This window comes from Ambystoma mexicanum, chromosome 2p (genome assembly GCF_040938575.1).
Source record: "Ambystoma mexicanum isolate Mex_15411 chromosome 2p, UKY_AmexF1_1, whole genome shotgun sequence".
NCBI lineage: Eukaryota > Metazoa > Chordata > Amphibia > Caudata > Ambystomatidae > Ambystoma > Ambystoma mexicanum.
In genome coordinates, this window is record NC_090923.1 from 1,003,838,158 (window position 1) to 1,003,861,033 (window position 22,876).

Genomic DNA, 22,876 nt, shown 5'->3' on the forward strand with positions numbered 1-22,876 from the left:
GGACAGGATCTCTCAGCAGCAGTCTTGAGGCAGGACCTGGGGCATGCCTTTTAGCAACTTCTTGGTTCACTCTGCAGTTTTGGCACCTTTGCTGCAGCACCAACAAAGAACATGGATCACCCCGTCAATTTTCTTGCTTCCTGCAGTCCAGCACTCTGATGAGGGGGTCTGGGTGAGTTGGATAGGATCTCTGGAGTGTCCTTGAGGACTCAGGAAAGATTTGGACAGATTCGGTCTTTCCACAACGATGCACTAAAAATGGGTGGCAGGTCTCCTGGTGTTGGGGTTCCGCAGCTCTGGAAACTCACAACACCTTGGGAGATGGCTCAAATCAAAGTTCGTCGTGGGACTGGTTGTTCCCACCAGCCATAGGGAAGGAGGAGTCCTATTCGGAGCTCCTCTGTCGCACAGAAAACGGGGTCAGGACAGCAGTGGTTGCTTCACAGTGTTGCAAAGGGTCTGCAGGCGTCTCTGTTCGTCTTCTTCGGTTACTTCAGCTTCCAGTGGTCGACTTGCTTTTCACTCCAGGAGCTTCACCTTTTAAACAGTTCCAGCACACACTCCTCCGCAGTTTGGCTGTGCAATCAGGACAGCCACACCCCCAGTGGGAGCTGGTTCTATTCAGGCACTCTGGCAGACCAAGGACAGGGGGTGGAACATTCTTACCACACTTCCTGCCTGGCCAGACACTCTGGAGCCGAAGCAGGGAGACCCAACGGATCCTGCAAAAAGCAAAACACACACACTGACCTCCCCCTCTTAAAATGGTAAAGGGCTAACAAAGAACAACCACGCTAGTAATGGCGAAAAAAGAAGGGAGGCCCCAAGTTGGTACTTGGGTGCTGTAAGGAAGGCATGGTATCAAAGTAAGACAGACGCAAGTGACCACAGTTCAAGGGTGTTTTTTTAACTTGATCAAGGGGGTGATAAACGCCTTTCTAAACCTACTTCTAAGATGGGAGCAAGCTATGACCATCAAAATAATAAGAATGCAGTCCTAGTGGAGTTTTGTCAAAATAAAAGCGCCTATACTAAAAAACCTATTGCCAATCCTTACCGCTAAATTACTAATAGTGTGGGGGTAATGTTCATGGGAAAAGAAAGAAGTGTTCACAAAATGATAAATCAGGATGTTCTGACCGTTGGCCTCCCTTCCCCACATTTTCAGCAGAGGACAAGGCGGTTCACTCGAGCATAGCACACTCCTGGGCTTACTCAGCACAAGGACATGGTTCTATTACACGTATCAGGGCCTTCTATGCCGAAGTCTTACAAGTTCTCAAAAGTCTCTTGATCCAGAGGGCCTGATGTATCAAACAAACAAAAAGTTCCATACTAATTATTCCAGTAGGGCGATTCACTCTTCACCCTGGATCCCCATCAGTCGGGCTCAGACCCCTGTTCTACCACAATCTTTAGTTTGGATCCCCCTCTTCCGGGCTCAGATCCTCTTCTCCAATGCTTATTGAATATCTTTTCTCGGGCGACTCACGGTTCACCCTGGATCCCCCTCAGCCGGGCTCAGACCAATTACAGTTCATATTTAGCAATCAAAGACTTTCAAATGTGCACAGGGCTTGGCTTGACCCGTTGCAGGACAGCTTCGATTTGACAGTTCACACTTTTACACTCTCATTTGGATGCCAAACAGAGTCCTTTGAATGAGCACCCACATGGCGCCGGACCGCTCTGTATATGGCATCTATCTTGGTTTCAAAAGTTCAATCACTCCTTGCATATTCAATTATATTTGTGTCGCTCATCAGATATGCCTTACACTCTGTTCTTTGCAGATTTCTTCATACAATGTTGCCGCTTGCAACCTTGGTTCTAACACAGACTGGTCTGCTATCAGTCTCCCCAATTCACTGTCTGTGCTGACTTTACTGGAGAGGCTTTGTTGTAGGAGCCAATGACATTACTACGGTGGCAATCGTTCCTCCCCGCCTCGGCTATCGATGCGGGACAGCCCTGGGTACCTTCGACACACAAATACACCTATAAGCAGCATTAATTCCAGGTCTTACTTTCCTTATTCTTGAGGGCTCGTTAAAATAGCGGTTTTCTTCCTCTGAAAAGGCCATGCGTCAATCCCTCCTTGCAACCCTTTCTGGTCTTGCTGCCTTTCTCCTCGTGTTAAACCGCCATCTCCGAACTGCTGCTTCCTCGTGTGTTTTTCCTTGCTCAGAGTGTGCTTTCGTGCTCTGCCTTTTATCCGTGTGTGGAAGTGTGATGGAAGTCAGGTGTGTGTAATTATCAGTAATGGCCAGACTCTGCCTGACCTTTGTGTTGGGACATGTCAGGTATACCGCTCGGGTGTTAGTCTGTTGTTGCTCATGTTGAACTGTACGTGAGAAAGTGTTTGTGTCGGGAAAGGGGCCAGGGGGTGGTGGGGGTCAGCTTCTAGGTATCCTAGCTGGTTGGATGGGGAAAAGGGTTAGAGGGAAGGGGATACAGCGTCTCACCCTTTGGTGTCCCACTTCCACTCCCCGAAGACTCCTCATCCAGGTGATCCTCACACTGGTCAAACCCTAGGAACTGGATCCAATAGCGATTGCGTGTCCTGGCCACCTGGATGACAGATCTCAGGGACTAGCGGGCGAGACACCTTCAGGTTTCTCACAGTGCCCCTATTGTGCACTACTGAGGCTATGGACACACTAGTTGGTAGAACATCACTGCCACCAGGCATATCTAGGTGACTATCTATGTGACTAAAACGTCACAGGAGCTGAGAGAAGGGGGATTACTAGGTATCCCTTTGGCACTCCACTGAAAGTGGTGTGTGCCAATCTCTCAGACAATGACATTCTATCCTTAAGAACTGTAGTTACACTAGGTTAAAGAAGAGAATCTCAAAGGAGGACCATAAGGGTCCCCAGCAATGTTCCCTCTAAATATTTTTATCTATGTGCGGAACTGCTTTGCTGTTGTGCGCACATTATTTTCCATGTGCGCAACTGACTAATGAGGTAAGCCACTTTGTGAGCATGCGTATTTAGTGAACTACTGTTGCAGAAGAGAGTTGGAAAGGAATTTCCTCTTCCCAGTCACTGCAATTCTTGACAAATCTTACAACACTTTTTCCAAACACATAGGCTAAAATAAAATATGTCATATGTGATTAAACAGAAAACTCATCAACCAGTCCAAGACTTCCACATCTGCCATGGTTCCTTGCAAATGTTTTATGCCACTGGAAAATCACTAATATGTACTACAAAACACAAATATCTCTTGTCATAAACTGATGTAGCTGTCAAGAAATGGTGACAGAATACATGTGCCAATTAATTAATGGCAATTAAAAGCAATGTTTCAAAAACATACTGATAGGAGTTCAAGTGCCACTTTAATGATTAAGTAATTCAAGGGCCAGAATTACATTCTTCTAATAATGTGTGTAAGGATGATTATTGCATCAGAATAACTGCACCTCATAATATGATTTAAAAAAAATCCTGTGCCTCTGCTTACTATCCACATTCCGTGTCCTGTGGGTAGTGTTAAAACCAGCCTTACAGCTACAAGACATATAGACCATCCATTTTTACTCCCTGAAAAAATGAAAATGTGCCCAACAAAAAGGAGAAACAATGAAAATGTTGTTGCTTCAACCCACAAAGCTCCAATGATCTTTTTTCAAATTGGTGACCAGTAGAGCAGTGGCATAGGAAGGAACTCTAATAATATTAACGCCTGATCTCAACAGGAATTTTATGGGGAAGAACATCTTTTAATAAGCAGAAAATATACCTATTAGCAGAGCTAATTACTTTTTTACTCCCTGGAAAATCCTTTGATTCCAAGTAGGGAGCAAAATCTGATTGGAGCCCTGCTTATAACCCTGACATAGGAAGTTAAATGACAGGGCACATTATAGTTTTGCCCACCCTTCCACACCACAGCCTGGATACAATTAAATAAGTGCCTTACTGAGGTTTATTATAGAGCCCTTCTGAAGAAAGTCAAATATATATCCCTTTTAAGTTAATAGCATCAATTTATCAGAGATACAACTGATTGAGTGCCTTCTTCTAGAACTATGGATCCCTCTTCTGTAATTCTTTGTTATCAGTTAAATAAGATGGAGGGGGATGCTAGAGACGATACATACAGAGCAAATGGTTTTATTGAAAAGCCCTCAGCAGTTGAGCATAGAAAGAAAAAGAAGGAGCTGTTTAGACGGGTACTAGAATTTCCTATCCTTTAGCAAACAAGCAACACATTTCCTTCAGTGTACTGCCGAAACGTCTGATTTTGTTTTTGAAATCTGCTGCTTTGTTCATCAGCCGCAAGGAGTGATGACATGTGCTCTTCCACCCATACCCTTCCCCGGCCCCTGCGTTAACCTCCAATACAAGTTGATAGAGCACTGTAAAAAGTGAGGGACTGTAGTAGTAAACACTCACTGGGATATTTGCAGACCCACAATACTTTGCAAGCAAAGCGTATTTAATGACTCAACATATTATGTGCATTTTAAGAATGTCATGACTCTGCATGTACGCAATTCTTTTGCAGCGCATACAAGATTGTTTGCAACATACTCCACCCTTATATCATTGTGTAGGATTAGACAGTGCTCAGTGAAACCTTTTTTTTATAGCAGCGAGTTACAATAAAATGTGTGAAGGCCTATGCCCAAAGGAACTCTGTACACTTGGAAACGAGGCAGACTGTGTGAAAAGCATTCTCTTGTCTGAATATCTGGTGCCCTGATACTGTGGATGAGAAATCCCAGGCATAGTCCATACCCATTATCCTTTGTAGGCAAAGTAAATTATATTGCACTGTTGCTCTCCACGTATAAGGTAATGTTAGTAATGCAACAGTAGGAGACACAGAGCATCACATTTGTCTTCTCAAAATCCTACAGGGCAAATTAATATTTGAGTTTCATAATGTGTTAACTTGCAAGAGGGCCACTTCAAAACACTTGCGTGAAATATGTACAAAGAAGAGGAAGTATGGGATAAGGTTACACTTCCATGTAGCCTGCTTACAGTCAGTATCCGATATTTGAACAGGTAGTTTGAGTGTATTGTGTGGGTGATGTGTTTGGTAAGGCACAATGAGTAACAGAAACTCTGGCATGTGAATGTTATTCATATTATTCATATTACAAACATACATAAAACAAGTGGATGTAGGTATACATTTGCTGATCTTTTCGCAGAGCCAAGAGAGGAAGAGTCAAGGTTGTCAGGTACCATCTTAATGTGTTCTGGGGCAGCAGTTAGAGTCATAAGGGAAAAGTGTGGTAGTAACAAGCATAGGAGTCATGGGTGGGGAGGAAACATTATTCTGTTTATTTGTGCAGGCATATCTTGGTTAGATTCTTCTGTTCATGGAGCTAGTTTTCATTTTAGTTTTTAGCCTGTTATGTGTGTATTTTGCTGCTAGGGTTTTTGGGTGTTCACGGTCACTCTTGCATAGTAGCGTAATGCAAATGAGCAGAATATCAAGACTAGTTGCTTATTTTAAGAGAAAGAAAATTTGAAGTAATTGCTGTGACTTGTGCCTTATAAAATAAAAAATGAATAGGTGAGAATGGTCTGTGTGCGCTGCTAAAAATCTTCTGAGCGGCACCCAGAAGGAAGTTGGGCAAGCGCACATGCGCACAGCTTAGAGGGAACACTGGTCCCCAGCAACACTGCCCATAAGGAGTCGTGTGCTGCAATAGTAAAATACAGTTACCTTTAAGAGCTATTGAGCAGACTAGACTCCAGAGTACAGGAAGAATACAAAGAATGGAGTTCCAAAAGACAGCCCCCAAGAATGAATGAGTGGAAAAAGGTACACTCATTCAATTTTATAGAAAAAGGTTGAGTAAAAAGTGCTGGAGGTCTCACTAGGAGAGGAGATGAAGAATAAAATGATATATCTCCTAAACACAATGGGGGAGATAAGTCCACTGACCACCAGAGAAGGGTGTGGGACCCTAAGAGAAGAGAATCAAGCAACAGAGGAAATCTTCCTCTTACCAGTGGCAGAGATAAGCCCAGTGATCATCAGAGAATAGTCTGGGACCCCGATACAAGTACTTTGTTGATGTAGTTAAAACGTGTCAAGATAAGGCCCAAGTTGAGAAAAAACTTGCAAACGCCAGGAGAAGGGAGTCATTCTTCTGGCGAGAAAACAGAATTCTTTCAATTACACTGAAGAGACACCAGAGGAAAGGAGTCATTTCCCCTGGCATTGTTTTGTAGCCTTGTTGTGAACTGTATTGGAAAGTGCAGATCGGTACCAGGAGAAGGGAGTCATTCTCCTGGTCCAGAGAATTGACTGTACAATGAGCTGCAACTGCCAGGCAGGGGAAGGGAGTCATTCCCCGGGCACTTGTTTAAAAGAGGACATTTTGGGAAACACCACCTGTATACAAGGAGAAGGAGAGTTATTCTCTTGGGGAAAGAACTTTCTGTTGGATTATTTTAGTCTTTCGTATTAGGGTAAGGATTAGAAGTAGGTTGTGACACAGGACAGTGGATTTTTCATTTGGACGGACATTCTGACAGATACTTATTATTAGTTTGGGGCACGGGGGAGATGTGATTGCCAAAGCCGGGTTGGAAGTATATTCCGATCGTGCAATAAAACATTGTCATTTACACAAAATATGGTATACTTCGGAGATCAGAGAAAAAGTATTAACAGCGAAAGGCTTTCGCCCTCCAACTAAATTGCATCTTAGTGGTCCAAACTGTGACTCACTATTGGATATGAACCAAAAAGACCTTGAACAGATCCTACGTCCCAATCCTTCACAAATTATGTTGTAATACGCAAGAGAAAATGAGAACTACATTCATTTAGTTCAAGAAAAAATACAATTTGAGATATGCCAGACATAATATGTTTGAAAATCTAGTGCTCCAGGACCTGAATGATTATCCAATGCAGTATTCGTAAAAGAACCAGAGTAATGTGCCAGGATTCTAACTGTATTGTATAACAGAAAAGATAGCAGGCGCCCCTCTCTCGAAAGAACACAGCATGATAACCTGTTCAGTGGTTATTAACCACTTTGAGAGTGAAAGGTACAGTGAGCAAAAAGCAGGTTGCTGCGAACTCTCAAAGTGGTTAAAAACCACTGAACAGGTCATAATGCTGTGTTCTTTCGAGAGAGGGACTCCTGCTACCTTTTTTGTATGTATTGTATAACAGGACTGTGCTGGAAGGCGTGATGCCAGAGTCCTGGAGGAAAGCCATCTTAATCCCGGTACACAATAAATATTGCAAGGAGGACCCCAGGAACAACAGACTTTTCTCCACGTAGGATGTGATGAATAAGATCTTTGCTAGCTTTTTATTGCAGGAGTTACAGGATTGGTCAGACACTAACAGGGTGTTGGGCACCTTTTAGACAGGTTTCCATAAAGGCTGGGCCACTACACAACCTTCTAACCCTTACATCACTAATAGGTGCTACTAGGAAACAGGGAAACCCACCTGTGTGTTATGTTTGTTGACTTAAAGTCAGCATTTGACACAGTAAGGCAGAGCTTACTGTGGGACAAATTGAAAAGGTGGAGCCTGGATTGAAAATACTGGACCATATTATGCAGCTCCACGATAACTTTAGGGGAGTTTTCCTAAAGTCCCACTTGGAGGTAAGAATTCAGTAAGCTATCCCAGTGGTTTGTAGATCCCCAACTCTTGGTATCAGTCTGTACTACTCAGAGACATTGGTAGAGTGGCAGAGTAGTCAGGCTCATTTTAAGAGGAAGATGTGAGCTGTAGGTAAGTACACTGAACCCAATTAGTAATGCACATCAAAGAAACACTTACACATACATGTATATTAAAAAATAGATGTACTATATATACAAAAGTGTCACTGTTAACTACTTGGCACAATAATCCAACACACATAGGTATACATTTCGATACTTTCAAAAAGGCCACTTCTTAGTTGGTAGTTGCTGAACGCTTACAATTGTTTACAGGAGTTTGACGGGTCTATCATACTATCAGTAAGAATGCGCTCCCACAAAGTAATACGGTAATTGTATTTAATTAGCATACACATATAGGATAGTGATTTTCGGGAAGGCAAACAGTTGGTTTGTGTTATCCTAATAGAGCTTCAGGTTCTAGAGGCAGTTTTCCTGCACAGCAAGTCTTTTAAAGTCTAAAAAGCAACCCTAGGTAAAAGGTAGTTGGCAAAGGCTTAATAGTCTTAAAAAGCAGCAGAAGCCAAATGTCCTGTGCATACTTTCTAGTCTCTAGGAAAGGAGATACAAGTAGAATTAACCAAAGTTGGAGACCCTGGTAAAGGGCTCGCAAAAGGGGACACAAGCAGCGGCTAGAGTCGGAGGAAAGGGGGTTGCCCTGAACACCTCTATGTGCACTCCAATGCTCCGGAGCGACATTCTGGAATAAGGCAAGCAATACCCTTTTCTCCACAGTAACTTAGGTTTGAAGAAAACGTTTCTGGTGGATGCTCCATGCTGTTATATTACTGGACCGACCTCTGGATTCTTTGGTCTGATGATGAAAGGCAGGACAATGCACAGGATCTCTCGGCAGCAGTCCTGAGGGAGGACATCTGGTATGGCTTTCATCAACTTCACTCTGCTGTTTTGGCAGATTATCTGAAGCACCAGCAAAGGACGCAATTTGCCCGGTCAATGTTCTTTGGATCTTGCAGTCCCACATTCTGATGAGGAGATCTGGATGAGTGCGATTGGGTCTCTAGATTGTCCTTGAGGGCTCAGCAAAGACTTGGATGGATTCAGCCTTTCCACAATGATGCACTCGAAATGCGAAGCAGATCTCCTGGTATTGGGGATTCCACAGCTTTGGAAACTCACAGAACCTCGGGGGATGGCTCAGATCAAAGTTTGTCATGGGACTGGATGTTCCCACCAGTCAAAGGGAAGGAGTCGTCGTCCTCAGAGTTCCTATGTCGCATAGAAAACGGACAGCAGTGGTCGCTTCACGGTGTTGCAAAGGGGGTGCAGGTGTCTCTGGTCATCTTCTTCGGTTACTTCAGCTTCCAGTGGTAGACTTGCTTTTCACTCCAGAAGCCTCACATTTTATACAGTTCCAGCCTCCTCTGCAAACTTCCTCAGCAGTCTACAGAAAGGGGCGTTTGGCTGTCCAATCAGGACAGCCAGACCCCCACTGGGAGATGGTCCCATTCAGGCACTCTGGCAGACAAAGGACAGGGGGGTGGAAAACTCCTTTCTCACTTCCTTCCTGCCCAGACACTCAAGGCAACACACACACACAGGCCTCCCCCTCCCAGAATTGTAGAAGAAGGGCTGGCAAATAACAACCATGCTAGCAATGGCAAAAAAAGAAGGCGAGCCACAAGTTAGTTCTTGGGTGCCCCTATTGTGCACTACCGAGGCTATGGACATAGCCTGCAGTGGAACAATTAAACAAGTCACCAGCCATAACTAGGAGATTGTCTATGTGACTTAAAGGTCACAGGAGCAGATAGAAGGGGGATACTAGGTATCCCTTTGGCACTCCACATAAGGTGGTAGTTTTAGGAGAGATACTATCCTTAAGAACTGTAGTTACTCTACGATAAAGAAAAATAATCTCAAAAGGAGGACCCTAAGGGTCCCCAGGAACACTGCCCATAAGGAGCTGTGTGGTGCAATAGTGAATTACAGATGCCTTTAAGAGTTATGGAGGAAAATAGACTGTAGGATAGGGACAATACAAAGAATAGAGTTCCAAAAGACATAGCCTATAAGAATGAATGAGTGGACAAAGGCTCCACTCATTCAGGATTTCAGAAAAATGTTCATAAGTCTAGCAAAAAGTGCTGGGGGTCTAACTAGGAGAGGGGATGAAGCATACAAACGATAAATCTCCCTACCACCACCAGTGTCAGGGTACGGTTGAGCAACATAGGGGTCAGCACTAATGATAAAGAAACCCCTGATGGACTTAACTTGTTACGGTTGGTTGTTGCTGTAGACTAAAGGCAGAGGTGTTGAGGTACGTCAGGGGTTTCAGTATGGACGGATATGTGTGCTGCAAGAATGGAATGGCATAACGATAGCTGCATTCTAGGGTGCATGGATGGGTGGCCGTGCCTGTGTCCACAGATGTGGTGTAAGGTATACATGCTGTACGCTTGGATGGAATTCGACTGCAGTGTTCTTTTTCTTGTCCAAATGCAGTTGGCTGGTCTCCGTGGAATGAAAGTCTGAGCAGTGGGAGAGGGGCCCGGAGGGAGGAGGGGATGAGTGGGTGGAAGATAGGGGAAGATGATCGTTTGCTACAGTGTGCCTCTGTGAAAGCTGCTGGCATCTGTGGGGTATTGGTGCATAGGAATGTTGTATTTTGGGAGGACGAAAGAGTTTAGAGAGGGGTAGGGTTTCAAGAGAAGGACGGGGGAGCCAGGTTTGAGGGCCTTTCTGAATGTCAGGTGATTGTCAATATTGCAAATGTGTAGGGTTATGGAGTTCCAGATGATGTGCGTTTTTACGGAGAACGAGGATCCGCCCAGTATAGGGGAGTTGTAAAGTGGGAACAGTAGGAGAGATGCTGTGCGAGATCCTAGATTCCTTGAGGGGTGGTAGCAAGTGATTTTGTCTTGAAGAAATGCCCAAGTAAATGGGTCAGAAATACATTTTGAGAAAACAAAGTATATGATTTCTGGAGCCACAACAGCAATTAGGCATAAGTTGAGCCTTAATGTTGGTGACATTGTAAGGGTGAGCTCTTACAAATATCTGGGCTATGACATTGAAGAAACAGGTTGCAAGAATAAAGTTTGAGTTGCCGGTAAGATTGCACATGCAAAGGCTTTGATGAAAATGACAAAAAGCTTTGCAGATCGTGCTGCAGGCTATACATTGAAAGGAGACATTATGGCCCACAAACAGGTTGTTGTACCTGCGGTACGATATGGACTGAAGGCAAGCTATATTAGTGCCCTAAAGTGGCCAGATAAATTGGAGGACGAATGGCGCTGTATCCTAGGCTTAGCACAGAGCGTTCCAATTGAAGCAATAAGAGTAGAGCTCAGCCTTATGTCATTAGCCAGGATGCTCAGCAAAAGAGGGGTCTTTTTTTATATCAAAGCTGTTAAAGACCCTATGTGCCCTCTATTGAATTTATTGGGGAAGAACATGGGACCTTCGGGAGTGCATTTACCCAGAGGGTTCTAAGCGTGGACCCGGGGATCGAACCCGTGTTTCTCCATGTCGTCTGGCTTCCAAGGTGAGCACGTTGCCGCTGAGCTATTCTCCAGAGGCATATACTGGAAAAGGTATAGAAACAAGAATGTATTACTATTTGAGGAGATCGATTGGAACCCGGACTGGTCGCTGGATTTTCATGAATTGCGTGTGCAATTTGTTTACAAGTTAGGACTGCATGACTGGATTGAGAACCATCACCATCTGGATTAATTGAGATTGAACGTTGGCTATTCCAGGAATACCTGTACTTACAAAAAGCCACATCAGTATTTCATCGTTAATCCCTCTCCGAAGCCAAGACTATTTGTTTTGCTGCTTAGATTAAATTTACTGCCAACTCTAGCGGTAACAGGGCCCAGATTGGGAATTCCTTGTTATATGGGAATATGCAGATTCTGTAGAACTGATATTGAAATTGAAATAAGCAGACATGTTTTAACTTGCTGTATAGAGCTGAGAGATCTGCACTCAGAACTACTTGATAAATCTGTGAACGATATAGTATGAATTGGTAAAATGTTTTGGTAGAGGTGTATAGGCGGCAAGTATATATATTTAAATACTGCCCCGTTTAAGTTATGGCAAACAGTGGTGGAACAACATAATGGAACTTTCTAAGATTAATTGGTCTTAATCTAATTTGTTCATATTAATTGTAATCTATATTAAGCATAGGATCTTAATACCTTATGATACAATATATTTTATTTATATCGCGCTCGTACACAAGTGTTTCAGAGCGTGACCAAAGAAAGGGAGGGGAACCAGGGAGAACAAAAATCGATCATACTGGGCCCAGTGACATTACGAACATGCAAGTGCATTGAGAAGGGGAAAGTGCGTGGAAGGGGGGAGAAGTGGAAAGTGCAGAATAGAGGACAGAAAAGAAAAAAGAAAAGGCTACATAAATAAATACAGGCAACGAAAAGGTGGTAGTGCAGCCAGCAAGCGGCAAGTGCAAGATTAGTCAGATAGGGTATATCAGATACAGGTACAGATACTGAACCCAGTGCAATGGGTGGCCCGGAGGCAGTGCCAGAGGGAGGCTGGGTGAGCAGGTAACTGGGCCTGAAGGACAGAGGGTATCCAGGTGCACAGTGCCAAGAGGGAAAACAGGTCAGCAGTGGAGAAGAGGGGCAAATGCGGAAGCAAAGAGGAAGGTCTTGAGGTGCTTCCGGAACAGGAGATGGTACTCCTCAAGTTTCAAGGTGGCTGGGAGGCTGTTCCAAAGGGAGGCCCCAGCCGAAGACAGATCTGCCCCCCCGCACGTTTCTTTGAAAAATGACTGACCCTGAGGGAGTTAGAAGTAGAGGAGCGAAGGGCTCGAGAAAGGAGGTATTTGCGGAGGGATAGTTGAAGGCATTTTGGATCCAGGCCCCAGAAAGCCTTGTTGTCAATGCAGAGGGTTTTAAATGTAATCCTTGCATCCACTGGGAGCCAATGAAGGGATTTCAGAGCTGGAGAGATACGATGCCAGGGCTTGAGGCCAAGGACAAGTCTTGCAGTCCTGTTCTGGGTTAGTTGTAGAGAGCGGAGAGTAGAGGCAGGTAGATTTAGAAAGAGGAGGTGAAGTAAGAAGTTTGACTTTTTAGCGACGTCAGAAATGTGTGCGGAGAAGGAAAGTGTGGAGTCAAAGATGACCTCGAGGTTCTTGGCCTCGCAGGTAGGGGTGGGAGGAGGGCCAAGGGAAGCCGGCCAGAGAGTGAGGGGAAAGTATGGTGAAGGTGTACCGATGAGGAGGATCTCAGTCTTGTTGGCATTTAGACAAAGATCGTTGGCAGTACACCAATTTTGAATGGCAAATAATCAATCAGAGATGAGGGAGGCAGAGGAGGTGGCCGAGGGCAGCCTGAAAATAAGTTGAGGGTCATCAGCATAGCACTGGAAGTTTGAACAGAAAATGGAAATTCAGTAGGCTAGAGCTGCCAGGTATTGGTTGAAAAGCCAGGGCGAGAGGTTAGACCTCTGGGGAGCACCACAGGTAGAGAGGGAGATCGATGAAAGGAAGGACCCAAGTTGTACCTGGGAGGGTCGATCAGAGAGGAAAGAGGTCAGCCAGGCCAGAGCCTGATCAGTGATACCCAGGTTGTCACGCAGACGGTTGAACAGGGTGGTGTGGTTGACCATGTCGAAGGCAGAGGAGAGATTAAGTAGGATGAGGACAGAGGGAATGTTAGAGTCAAGGATGGAGAGCAGATCTTCACGGATGTTGAGAGGCGTAGTTTCCGTGATTCTGGCAGCTCTGAAGCCAGATTGGTGGGCATGGAGAGAGCCAACAGAATTTGAATGAAGGTTTAGCTGAGAGATGGCCAGCTTTTCCAGGGGTTTACCCAAAAAGGGAGTAATGGAAATTGGGCGATAGTTAGCCAGACAAGAAGGATCGGCTGTGGGTAACTTGAGCAGAAGATGCACAATGGAGTGCTTCAGGGGGAGGGGAAAGATCCAGAAGCGAGGTTGCAGAAATCAGCAAGGGCCGGAGCGAGGGTATCAGTGTGGTCCTTAATGGTTTTAGAGGAGCAGGGATGGACTTGTTTTGATGAGGCTTTCATAGATCGGACTTGTCTAGCGACCTCATGATGGGAGAAAAGAGGAAAGGAGGAGAAAGAGGGTGGTGGGGTTGCTGGAGGAGGGACAGCAAGCAGAGACGGAGTGGGGAGAGGAGGGGGAGTGGAGGAGAGGGTAGACAAGATGTCCTCGGTTTTAGAAATAAAGTGAGGCAGGAGCATTGAAAAGAGCCTGGGAGGCGAGAGGAGGGGTGGAGACTGCAGCAGAGTTGGCCAGCTCCTTGCAGATTTTAAAGAGTTTGGACGAGTTGTTAGATGCCGCAGAGACACAGGATTGAATGTGGACTCTCTTCTTGGTGTGGACAGAGAGTTGGTATTGCCTTTGGAGCAGGCGGCAGGACAGTTTGTCAGAGGATGAAAAAGACGTACTACATTTCCTCTCAGCCACCCTACACTTACGTTTAAGTGTAGCTAGGTCAGAATCATACCAGGAATTGCACTTGGCTTTGGACTTCAAACGGATCCTCATGACAGGGGCAAGAGCATCAAGAGAATCAGAAATAGAAGAGTAGAGAAGGGACAGGGCTGTGTCCGGGTGCGAGTCAGCCAAAGGAGGAGGGGGCGCGGGGCTAGAAGGTGATAGCGAAAGCCTCAACTGACACACACTTCATGGGCCGGATGTCCGAGAAGGTAGGTGGCAGTGTTGGGGTAGGCTTGGGGGGAAGTGAGAGATGAGAGGAGAGGAGGCAGTGGTCACTCCAGGAGAGAGGAGAAGTTAGGGGGATGGAGAGGGGGAGGCCAGAAGAGATCAAGACATCAAGTGTGTGATCAGCAGAGTGAGTCAGGCCAGAGGGGAGGATGGAGAGGGAGAGTGAATCACAGAGGTTGCGAAAGAGCAGGGAGAGTCCAGATGGATATTGAGGTCACCAATGAGGAGGAGTTGAGTGGTTGAGGCCAGGAGGGAGGAGAGGTCGGCCCACTCAGGGAGAAAAGCGGTAATTTGACCAGGCGGCCAGTAGAGAGTAGCAACAGTGAGAGAGTGGATAGGAGAGAGAGCCTGCAGACAAGGCATTCGAAAGAAGAGTAAGTCTGAGTAGGGATGATAGAGGCTGGAATCCAGTCAGGGTAGATCAGGGCTATACCCCCTCCAGGCCGGTTGGATCTGGAAGCGGAGGGGATCTTGTAGCCGTCAGGGAGGAGTGTGTCAGAACATGTGACAGAGCTGGCCATGAACCAGGTCTCAGTAAGACCGAGGACATCAAGGTCAAGTTCTTTGAGGAGGTGGCAGATGTCAGATGAGTGTTTGACAGCCAAGCGAGACTTGAAAGTGGCAAGATGAAGAAGGTTGCCAGCCTTAAAAACCTTCCTGGGAAGGGTACACATCAGGGGTACGCCCTGGGGAGGTGTGGAGGGAGCTAGAGATGGGGCAGAGCCTGACAGAAAGGAGGGAAGGGTAGTCAAGGGAGGAAAGTAGCAGACATTTGGAGATGAGAGAAAGTTGATGAGGCGAGGGAGCCGTCTATCAAAGAGGAGGAGATTAGCCTGAGGGCCTTGCACCATGACAGTGCCATTCAGGTAGATATTAATGACGACTCTGGAGGAGTCAAAGAACGCCACCATAACTTCCCAGCGGGTGCCACCATTAATGGGAGAGGAGGAGACAGGACAAAGCAAAGAGATCATATGAGTGGTCCATAGATCAGGTGAACGAACGAAAAAGAGAATGTCCGTGAGGGTTTGTCTGGCAGAGGCACGAGAATAGGTATCGGTGATGGGGAGACCTGGGTTGGAAGCCAAGATATCCTTTTTGAATTTCTTCTTACCAGACTTCATGAGAAGGGAAGGATAGTTGATAGAGAAGCAGTTGGAGTAGATAGCAGAGATAGATAACGCCATGAGTGAGTAGGGAGAGGAGGCAGTGGGAGAAATATGCAAGCGAAGCGGTAAGGAACAGTCACTGGGCTAGCAGGTTACAATTTAGGGCCAGAGGTATGTGGAAAACACACCAATTTGACTTTCATTACAATCCCAAATTACAGTTACGCAACACGCCCAAGTTTGACTTTCAGAACAATCCCAAATTGCAATGCTAAGGCTACGTAGATGAAAAATTAGGTAAGAGTTAGAGGCAGGCGCTGAGGCTAGAGCATTTGAGAGCATACAGTGAGACCAGTTGAAGCAAGCAGAGCGAAGAGTGAAATTCAATGAGGGGAATAGAAAGGGTACTCAGAAGGAGGGAAACTAACCAATGGGGTGGGAGGTAGAAGAGTCTTAGTAGTCCAGAATCATGTCTGTGAACTGACAGCACCCGGGAGGGTCAAGGTGCGGTATCGGCTTCATATTGTAGGATTTATGATTTAAGTATTATTGTTATGAAACATGTTTTAAGATTAGTTTAGCATTTGGTCAATATGCATTAGTTGATTTGTAAATAGTGGAGACATTGTAGTAATATACACAAAAGTATAATATATAATGCAATTAATATATATAAGGTTTTCTTGTGATGAAAATCTGTAAAGGTATATAGGATGTGAAAAGTTTGTTTTGAACTAAACGCATTAAATATAAAATAAAATAAATAATTTCATGGAAAGTAGCAGGGCTTCTTGATGAATTTGGTGATAAAGATTGGGTATGTTTTATTAGAAGATTTGATAGTCTGTGTTTACAAGAGCTTATGGTTGATTTTACCTGGTTTCTGCCTGGCTTGAATTATTTTTACTCCTAATGCAGTGCAGAGTAAAAGGGGTCAAAATAGTTGGTGAGAGGGGCGGGGGGCCTGGTGATGTTAATTCACAGTAACCTGTTTAATACAGTAAATGTTCTTGATAATTCGGAATATAGCTGCTTACCCCGAACTATGTTTTTCAAATAGGGCCAAGGAATCTCTGGTTTTAGTTCAAATTTGTCTATCGCCCTCTATTCAGGCCGAGAAAACATTATGGGACGGTGGATACTTGGAGAGTCTATTTGATATGCATAGAGAAAATCCTTGTCATGGGGGATTTTGATGCCAAAATATCAGGGTCTTTGATCAAGATGTTAAAGCTAACTGAGAAGCCTGTGCCTTGCTTAAATGGTAAGAGGGACGGCAGAGTGTTGGAGAATTCCTTTTTAAGATGCTGTTTTACTCACCTGAACGGATGTTCTGCAGCAGATGTTCTACCCATCCTACCTTTGTCAGTGGTAGTCATTTTTCAATAATTGAATTTAATAGACACTTTATATTTGCATTGATGTATTGACTTTAAGGTTATTGACAGACTTCAAAGCGATCATAATCCAAATCTTTGCACTCTGAAAATGTCACCTGATTATGAAATGAATAACCAAATGCAGAGAAAAAGCTGCCATCACCACAGGAATTAAGGGCCTGTTGAGAATTGAAGATCGGAAGGATATCAATGTTACAGAACTTTTATTTACTGGTCTATTGTTAACAGATTAAATCCTAGTACGGGAAGGAAGTGTTATTGGAACTAATCTGTTGGATAGGCTGTCTACCGTATGTGAATGCAAATGCATGTCCCTCGCTAATAAAAGCTGCAAAATTAACCAAAGGTCATTAAATGGAAGACATCATGATTTTTGGTTTGATGCCAATTGCCCCCGAGCAAAGTCGCTGTTATATTCTTAGTGTAATTACATCTGTAAAAGCAAGAAAGGCTGAAATGCAAAAGGACTATAAAGATCAAGAAACAATGGGCTATGGTTTTGCAAGTAGTTAACAGCAAGGATACGCTACTAATCTAGAAAATGGCAGCTAAAGTCACAAATTCTGCCAAAAACAGTCCCGAAAATTGAATAATGATGAGCAACTGGGTGGCACCCTTCCAGAAGGTGTTCTTTGTTTCAGACAATGTCATCCCACCTACACTTGCTATTAGCTCCTTAAGCAGACAAATATAATAGGGTCTGTGGGATGAAACTATATGTAGCCTTTGTAGACTTCAAGCAAGCTTTCAATCTTGTCCATAGTAACATACCATGGCTCAAATTGGTCAATCTAGGGATTCCCGAGCACCTTCTGAAATGAATTCAATTAAACTATAAAAATACATCTTTGGTGGTAATATGGACTGCCCTTTATCTCTTTCGTTAGGTATATTAATGCTGGTGTACTTTAAGTCATGCCTAGTTGATCATCAGTAGCACCCTGTCTCTGAACAGTATAAAATACTGTTCTTTGCTGTATGCTGATGACACTCTTCTGATGGAGTTAACTCCAAAAGGCTTACAGAGAAGTCCTACCACTGCGAAGGTTTATTTTGAATCCTTAACACTTGAAATAAACCTCCAGCGTTTATTAAGAAAACATGCTAATTTAAATGGTCCATAGAGGGCACCACTGTAGAGACTGTAAAGCATTATACATATTTCAGTACTACTTTTTCACAGAATGGGATTTAGGTAGTGCACACATTGAGAGTTAGGAATCTCCTAAATTTAAGTAGTGGGGACTTTACATTTTAACTGTATGCGTTAGAGGGATTCACCAAACTCTGTGATACTGTTAAAGGAGGAACCACTGCCTGATCTCCACAGAAAAATCAAGATTGCAGCAGCAGACTAGCATGAACATCACTGGGCCAATGCAAAACAATCTCAGCTCCTTAAAAAATAAAGGATCCCCTGGTCTTTGAAAATTATTTGAGCTTAATAAAATACTCTTTCTTAGGTTATGATCTTTTTTAAATCGTGTGCCTTTAAATGTCCTCCGAACTGGTGACAAAGCCTGGTGCTGGACAAGCTCCCAGTCTAGCACGTTTTGTGATTGTGAAATTGGAGGAAAAGACTACTCACACTTTCTGCTGCTTTGTACCAAATATATATGATTTTAAGGACATGTTTTATTAAAATACAAATTTATAAACTTGGAATCAAAACAAGAGTGGAAGCCCTAAAGACAATTTTGACAGCTCATGATTTACAACTCAATTAAGATTTGCCACGTTTTATTCATAAAGCAATGTAACTGAGATTTGGTTAGTGAATGTGTATGTACAGGATTCATTGCAAATATATATTTTTTAAAGTCTATGCATTTATATATTTTGTACTGTATTTTAATGTGGAAAAACAAATAAAAAATGTTGAGTCCACTGTGCAGAACATTTTCAGTACCACAAAAAAGATTTACCTGTTTTTTGCATACTAGGCTGACAGTAAGTGTTAATAAGACCAATACGTTGTTATAGTTACGAGCAAGAATAGGATAAGCAGAAATTAGGGCTTTGAAATGAAGTTGTTCCCATACAGAGCCAATGACCCAATTTTTAATAAATAAGGGGTGTTGATGCTTGTAGGAGGAAACCGGCGTTCCTGCACTCGTTGCAGTGTCTGCTAGATCATCTTAGAAAACAGCTATCTCTTAGAAATGTGCTTTAAACAAATGCATTATGGGTGGGAAAAGTATTTTGTAGCACACTGTGAAACCCTGTTGAAGTGCTTGCAGGGACCTTATGATGACGACGACGATTATTTTCTGTGGAACCATCAGTACAAATTTTACATCGCCACACCACGTTCACTCGGACAACATGATTTAAATGTAAATTAATAAATCACATTTCATCATGAAACTGATGAAAACCAACGTATCCATTGATGTTTTTAAATGGTGCTGGCATTCATTAGGGTCAGTTCGAACATGCTAACAAACATATCTCGCAATGTACTTCCACAGAACTTTTAAAGCAGCGCTTGCAAACCATTGAGAAATCATTACCAGGGGCTTAATCACCCTAACCAGGAGGCGATTAAAACCCAGAGCACTGGGAATTTTTAAATCTGCATGAATATCGAAGATAAGATTTATACAACATTAACAATCAACAAAAAATATCCAAACAAGGAATGGAACTAAGGTACAAGAGCAAAAGTATGCAAGTCGCCACAAACAGTTCTCACCTTGGAGAAATAGCCAACTATGTGGAAGCCCTTAGAGTCGTATTCCGTCATGACGTAGAACAAAAAGGGATCTGTGTCGTAGTACAAGGTTTTGTGGTCCAGGAAGCACTTGGCTAGAAGACAGAGGTTCTGAGAGTAGCTCTAGAAAGGAAAACAAACAAATTAATTGTCCTTTATTCTATCGCTTTGTTATTGTGCAGCTATTGGATATAGACCACCTCATGTCTTGCCCAATTGACAAGCTTCATCCTTTGACAGGAACCAGCTTGGCAAATCCAACATTTAACATATGATCTTACCATTAAAAATTGGCTCACTCAAGAGCTTGTCAAAACCAGCAGTCGTTAATGTTCCATCATTAGCACTGATTGAGCAGCAATTCAATTGGTTAGCAAAGGTTGGAAAAGAAAGCAGAATGCTATACGGCTGTGAAGTTGAACCCTGCTCAGGATTTAGGCACACCGTGATCTATACTGAGTGACTGTGGCACATGAGGGTGGGGGACTTGGCTCCACCCTCATGTGTTCCTTGACTGAGAACCAGAATAGGAGTATCCAAAGCGGGTATCCATCAGACCGTGACTCGCAAAGATATGATGGGTGACCTGCCATAGACAGTGTCAGGCAGAAAGGAATTAAACAGGCATAATATGGTGTTCTTAGCCACGCCTCTCAAGGTCAAAGAATGCTCCTTTAGAAAGTGTATTGTTTTAATGTAACTGAATACATGTGTATCTTATTGTTTCATGTAGGATTCTCATTGTACAAACCTACAGAATATTTGCATGAATGCCATTTTTCTTGAGACAGCGATATCCTTCAGTGGCCCGGTTCAGTTTCTCTACATCTGTAAATAAATAAAAGCTTACTCTTGCTGCTGCGTGGTAATAGAATTGGATTTATTGGATGGGATTCCAAAAACAGAACAACAAAACCTGTATAGAACTGTGCCATCTGACTTGGCGACCAATGCAATCATCTGAATCATGGACAGTCCTCTGGGATCGGATTAATGAAAGGAAGTAATGGAAAAATGTTTTGAGCTATTCCTCAACTCATTTACCTTTGTGAGTTTTTACACCACCTTAAAATTGGTTACTTTTCAAGACTCTACATTCTTAAGCTTCTGCTGCTTTGGGAATTTAGATAAGATCATGACTGAAGATTTATTTTCTTCACTGTCAAATGTTTTTCTCCAACAGTGGTTTGGATTTTCTAAAGCCATCTCTTAGAAAAAGTAATGTTTCTTTTTCCCAAATGCTCCCCTTTTTAGTGATCTTCCATACTATATTTTGGTGTTATAAAATGCAGCTTCAGGGTTCACTTCAAGTTTCCTTTTATACAGATTCTGTGTTGGGGCACTACTAGCCTAATTCAGGTTAATGCTGACACTGACCGCCAGATAAGTACCATAGGTGCTTGTAATGCTTAACGAGAATCAGTTGCCTGTCTAAACCCACAAAATCCATAATCCTACTCTGTGGCCCTGTCCAATCATCAAACATTGACACATTCTGGCACTAAATACTGGGTCCATTTCCCATTCCTGTGACAAAAACTGGGATTTGAAGTATTACATTGAACCGATAGCTCTCTCATTCTGTAAACAGCAGCACTCTCCCGCAGTTGCCACTTTAAACTGCACTTCCTGACTCCATTACTGTAATAGCACATACATCAGCTTCACAAAAAAGATGTTGCAACATTGCAAGTGATTGATTGGAATTATACAGTGTCAAACTGCACTGATTGATCATAATTAAGGGCACTATGCTCTGATACGAAACATATTTAAAACACACAGCCAACACGTATTTCGACCTTCAGAGTCTTCCTCTAGGCTGTACAGGAAGTAACGGAGCCACATTCATCTCATCACACACAGAGGAGCCGGAGCTCCCCCCCACTGCTGGAGCAGTGGCGTGCCTGGAGGCACACACGGAGAATGAGGTAGGGCCCTGCCCCTCCTTCCCTTAAATTGTCCCGCTGTAACATCCCAGTCTGAAAAATCGCCTCCACCCTCACGGATCGTTGCTACATTCACTTTTGCTGCCTGGCGCCCATTCGAGGTGTCTGCCAACTTTTGTTCTGGCTATCATAGCACCGGAGTGCAGCCAGCACCATTACCAACCACGAGGCCGTGTACCCGCTCCAAAATGGCCGACCGATTCGTAGCCAGCGAGTCCCGGGTGTAAAAACACACCAGGACCTGCATCCAAAGCTGATTGGCCCACAGACCTCATTTGTGGCCCAATAGAGAGCCAGCAGGCTCTAAGCCGGCCCACTCCCAAAGGCACACTACTCAAGGCAGTGCACCCTGTCTGGAGCCTGTCTGGAGCTGGTTGAGCCCAGAGCCACGACCCCTGCCTCTGCAGCCGCCCCCCCACCTCGCCTGGACTGCAGCGCACCGAGTCAGTGACCTCCTGCAGTTGCACCGACGACGCGAACGCGACCCCGGCTAAAACATAAGAGCACGACCCTACCGCGCATTAAATCACTTGACGCCTCTGCTAATCAGCCACCTGCCTATACTTCACCCTGCCCCAGCCCGCATAACCTGCTGTTATCAAAATCACAAAATCCACTACCCTGAACTTTTGCATGCGCACTCGAACTTTAATGACATGTGCCCGCCCAAGATTCGTTACACATATTGTTTGCATTGCAGCTCGCACGATTACCACTATCACAGTTACCATTCGCAGCCGTAATTGATGTGTCCCTCTGGTTGAGCCTGTCTCACCAGCCAGCTCGGTTGGAAATGTACATCCTATTCTAATAATATATTGTTTGCCTATTCATTCTACTATATTTTACTCAAACCACAAAACGGTAACTGAGCCCTAACCACTTACCTGCGACGGGCATTAGCCACCCCAGAGATTAGCCGTTATGCAAGTATTTATGCCTTTTTCTATACAGGTCCATTGCATCTAGCCAATTGTAGTATGGTGTATGATGATGCATCTAACCCAACTACGTTACTCCTAGGTTATTCGCCCTTAGATCATTGTTACTCTATTGTGAATAACTGCATTTAGCTCAAATTGCGTCCCTCCTAGGACAATTGCTCTCAACTTGCTGCTACTCTACAATGGATAACTGTACTTAGACAATTGCTTTTAGCTTGCTGTTACTCTACTGTGGATATCTAGACAATTGCTTTTAGCTTGCTGTTATTCTACTGTGGATATCTAGGTGCTCCTAGTCTGTTCCTTCTTTAGCCCTAGTGCTAAATCGGTACCTAGGTGAACCCTGTCTGCACTTGCATTTTGCATTCTTGCAACTC

The 22,876-nt window shown here is 44.0% G+C and overlaps 1 protein-coding gene across 2 annotated transcripts in view; it reads right to left on the minus strand.

Annotated features, from left to right (window-relative positions):
* Positions 1-22,876, minus strand: part of KAT5 (lysine acetyltransferase 5) — an 804,909-nt gene that overhangs the window by 141,322 nt on the left and 640,711 nt on the right. For both annotated transcript variants that reach the window (XM_069644821.1, XM_069644820.1), the window contains one exon: positions 19,589-19,729. In XM_069644821.1, the coding sequence (XP_069500922.1) occupies positions 19,589-19,729 (141 nt within the window). The remainder of the gene's footprint in view (positions 1-19,588; positions 19,730-22,876) is intronic.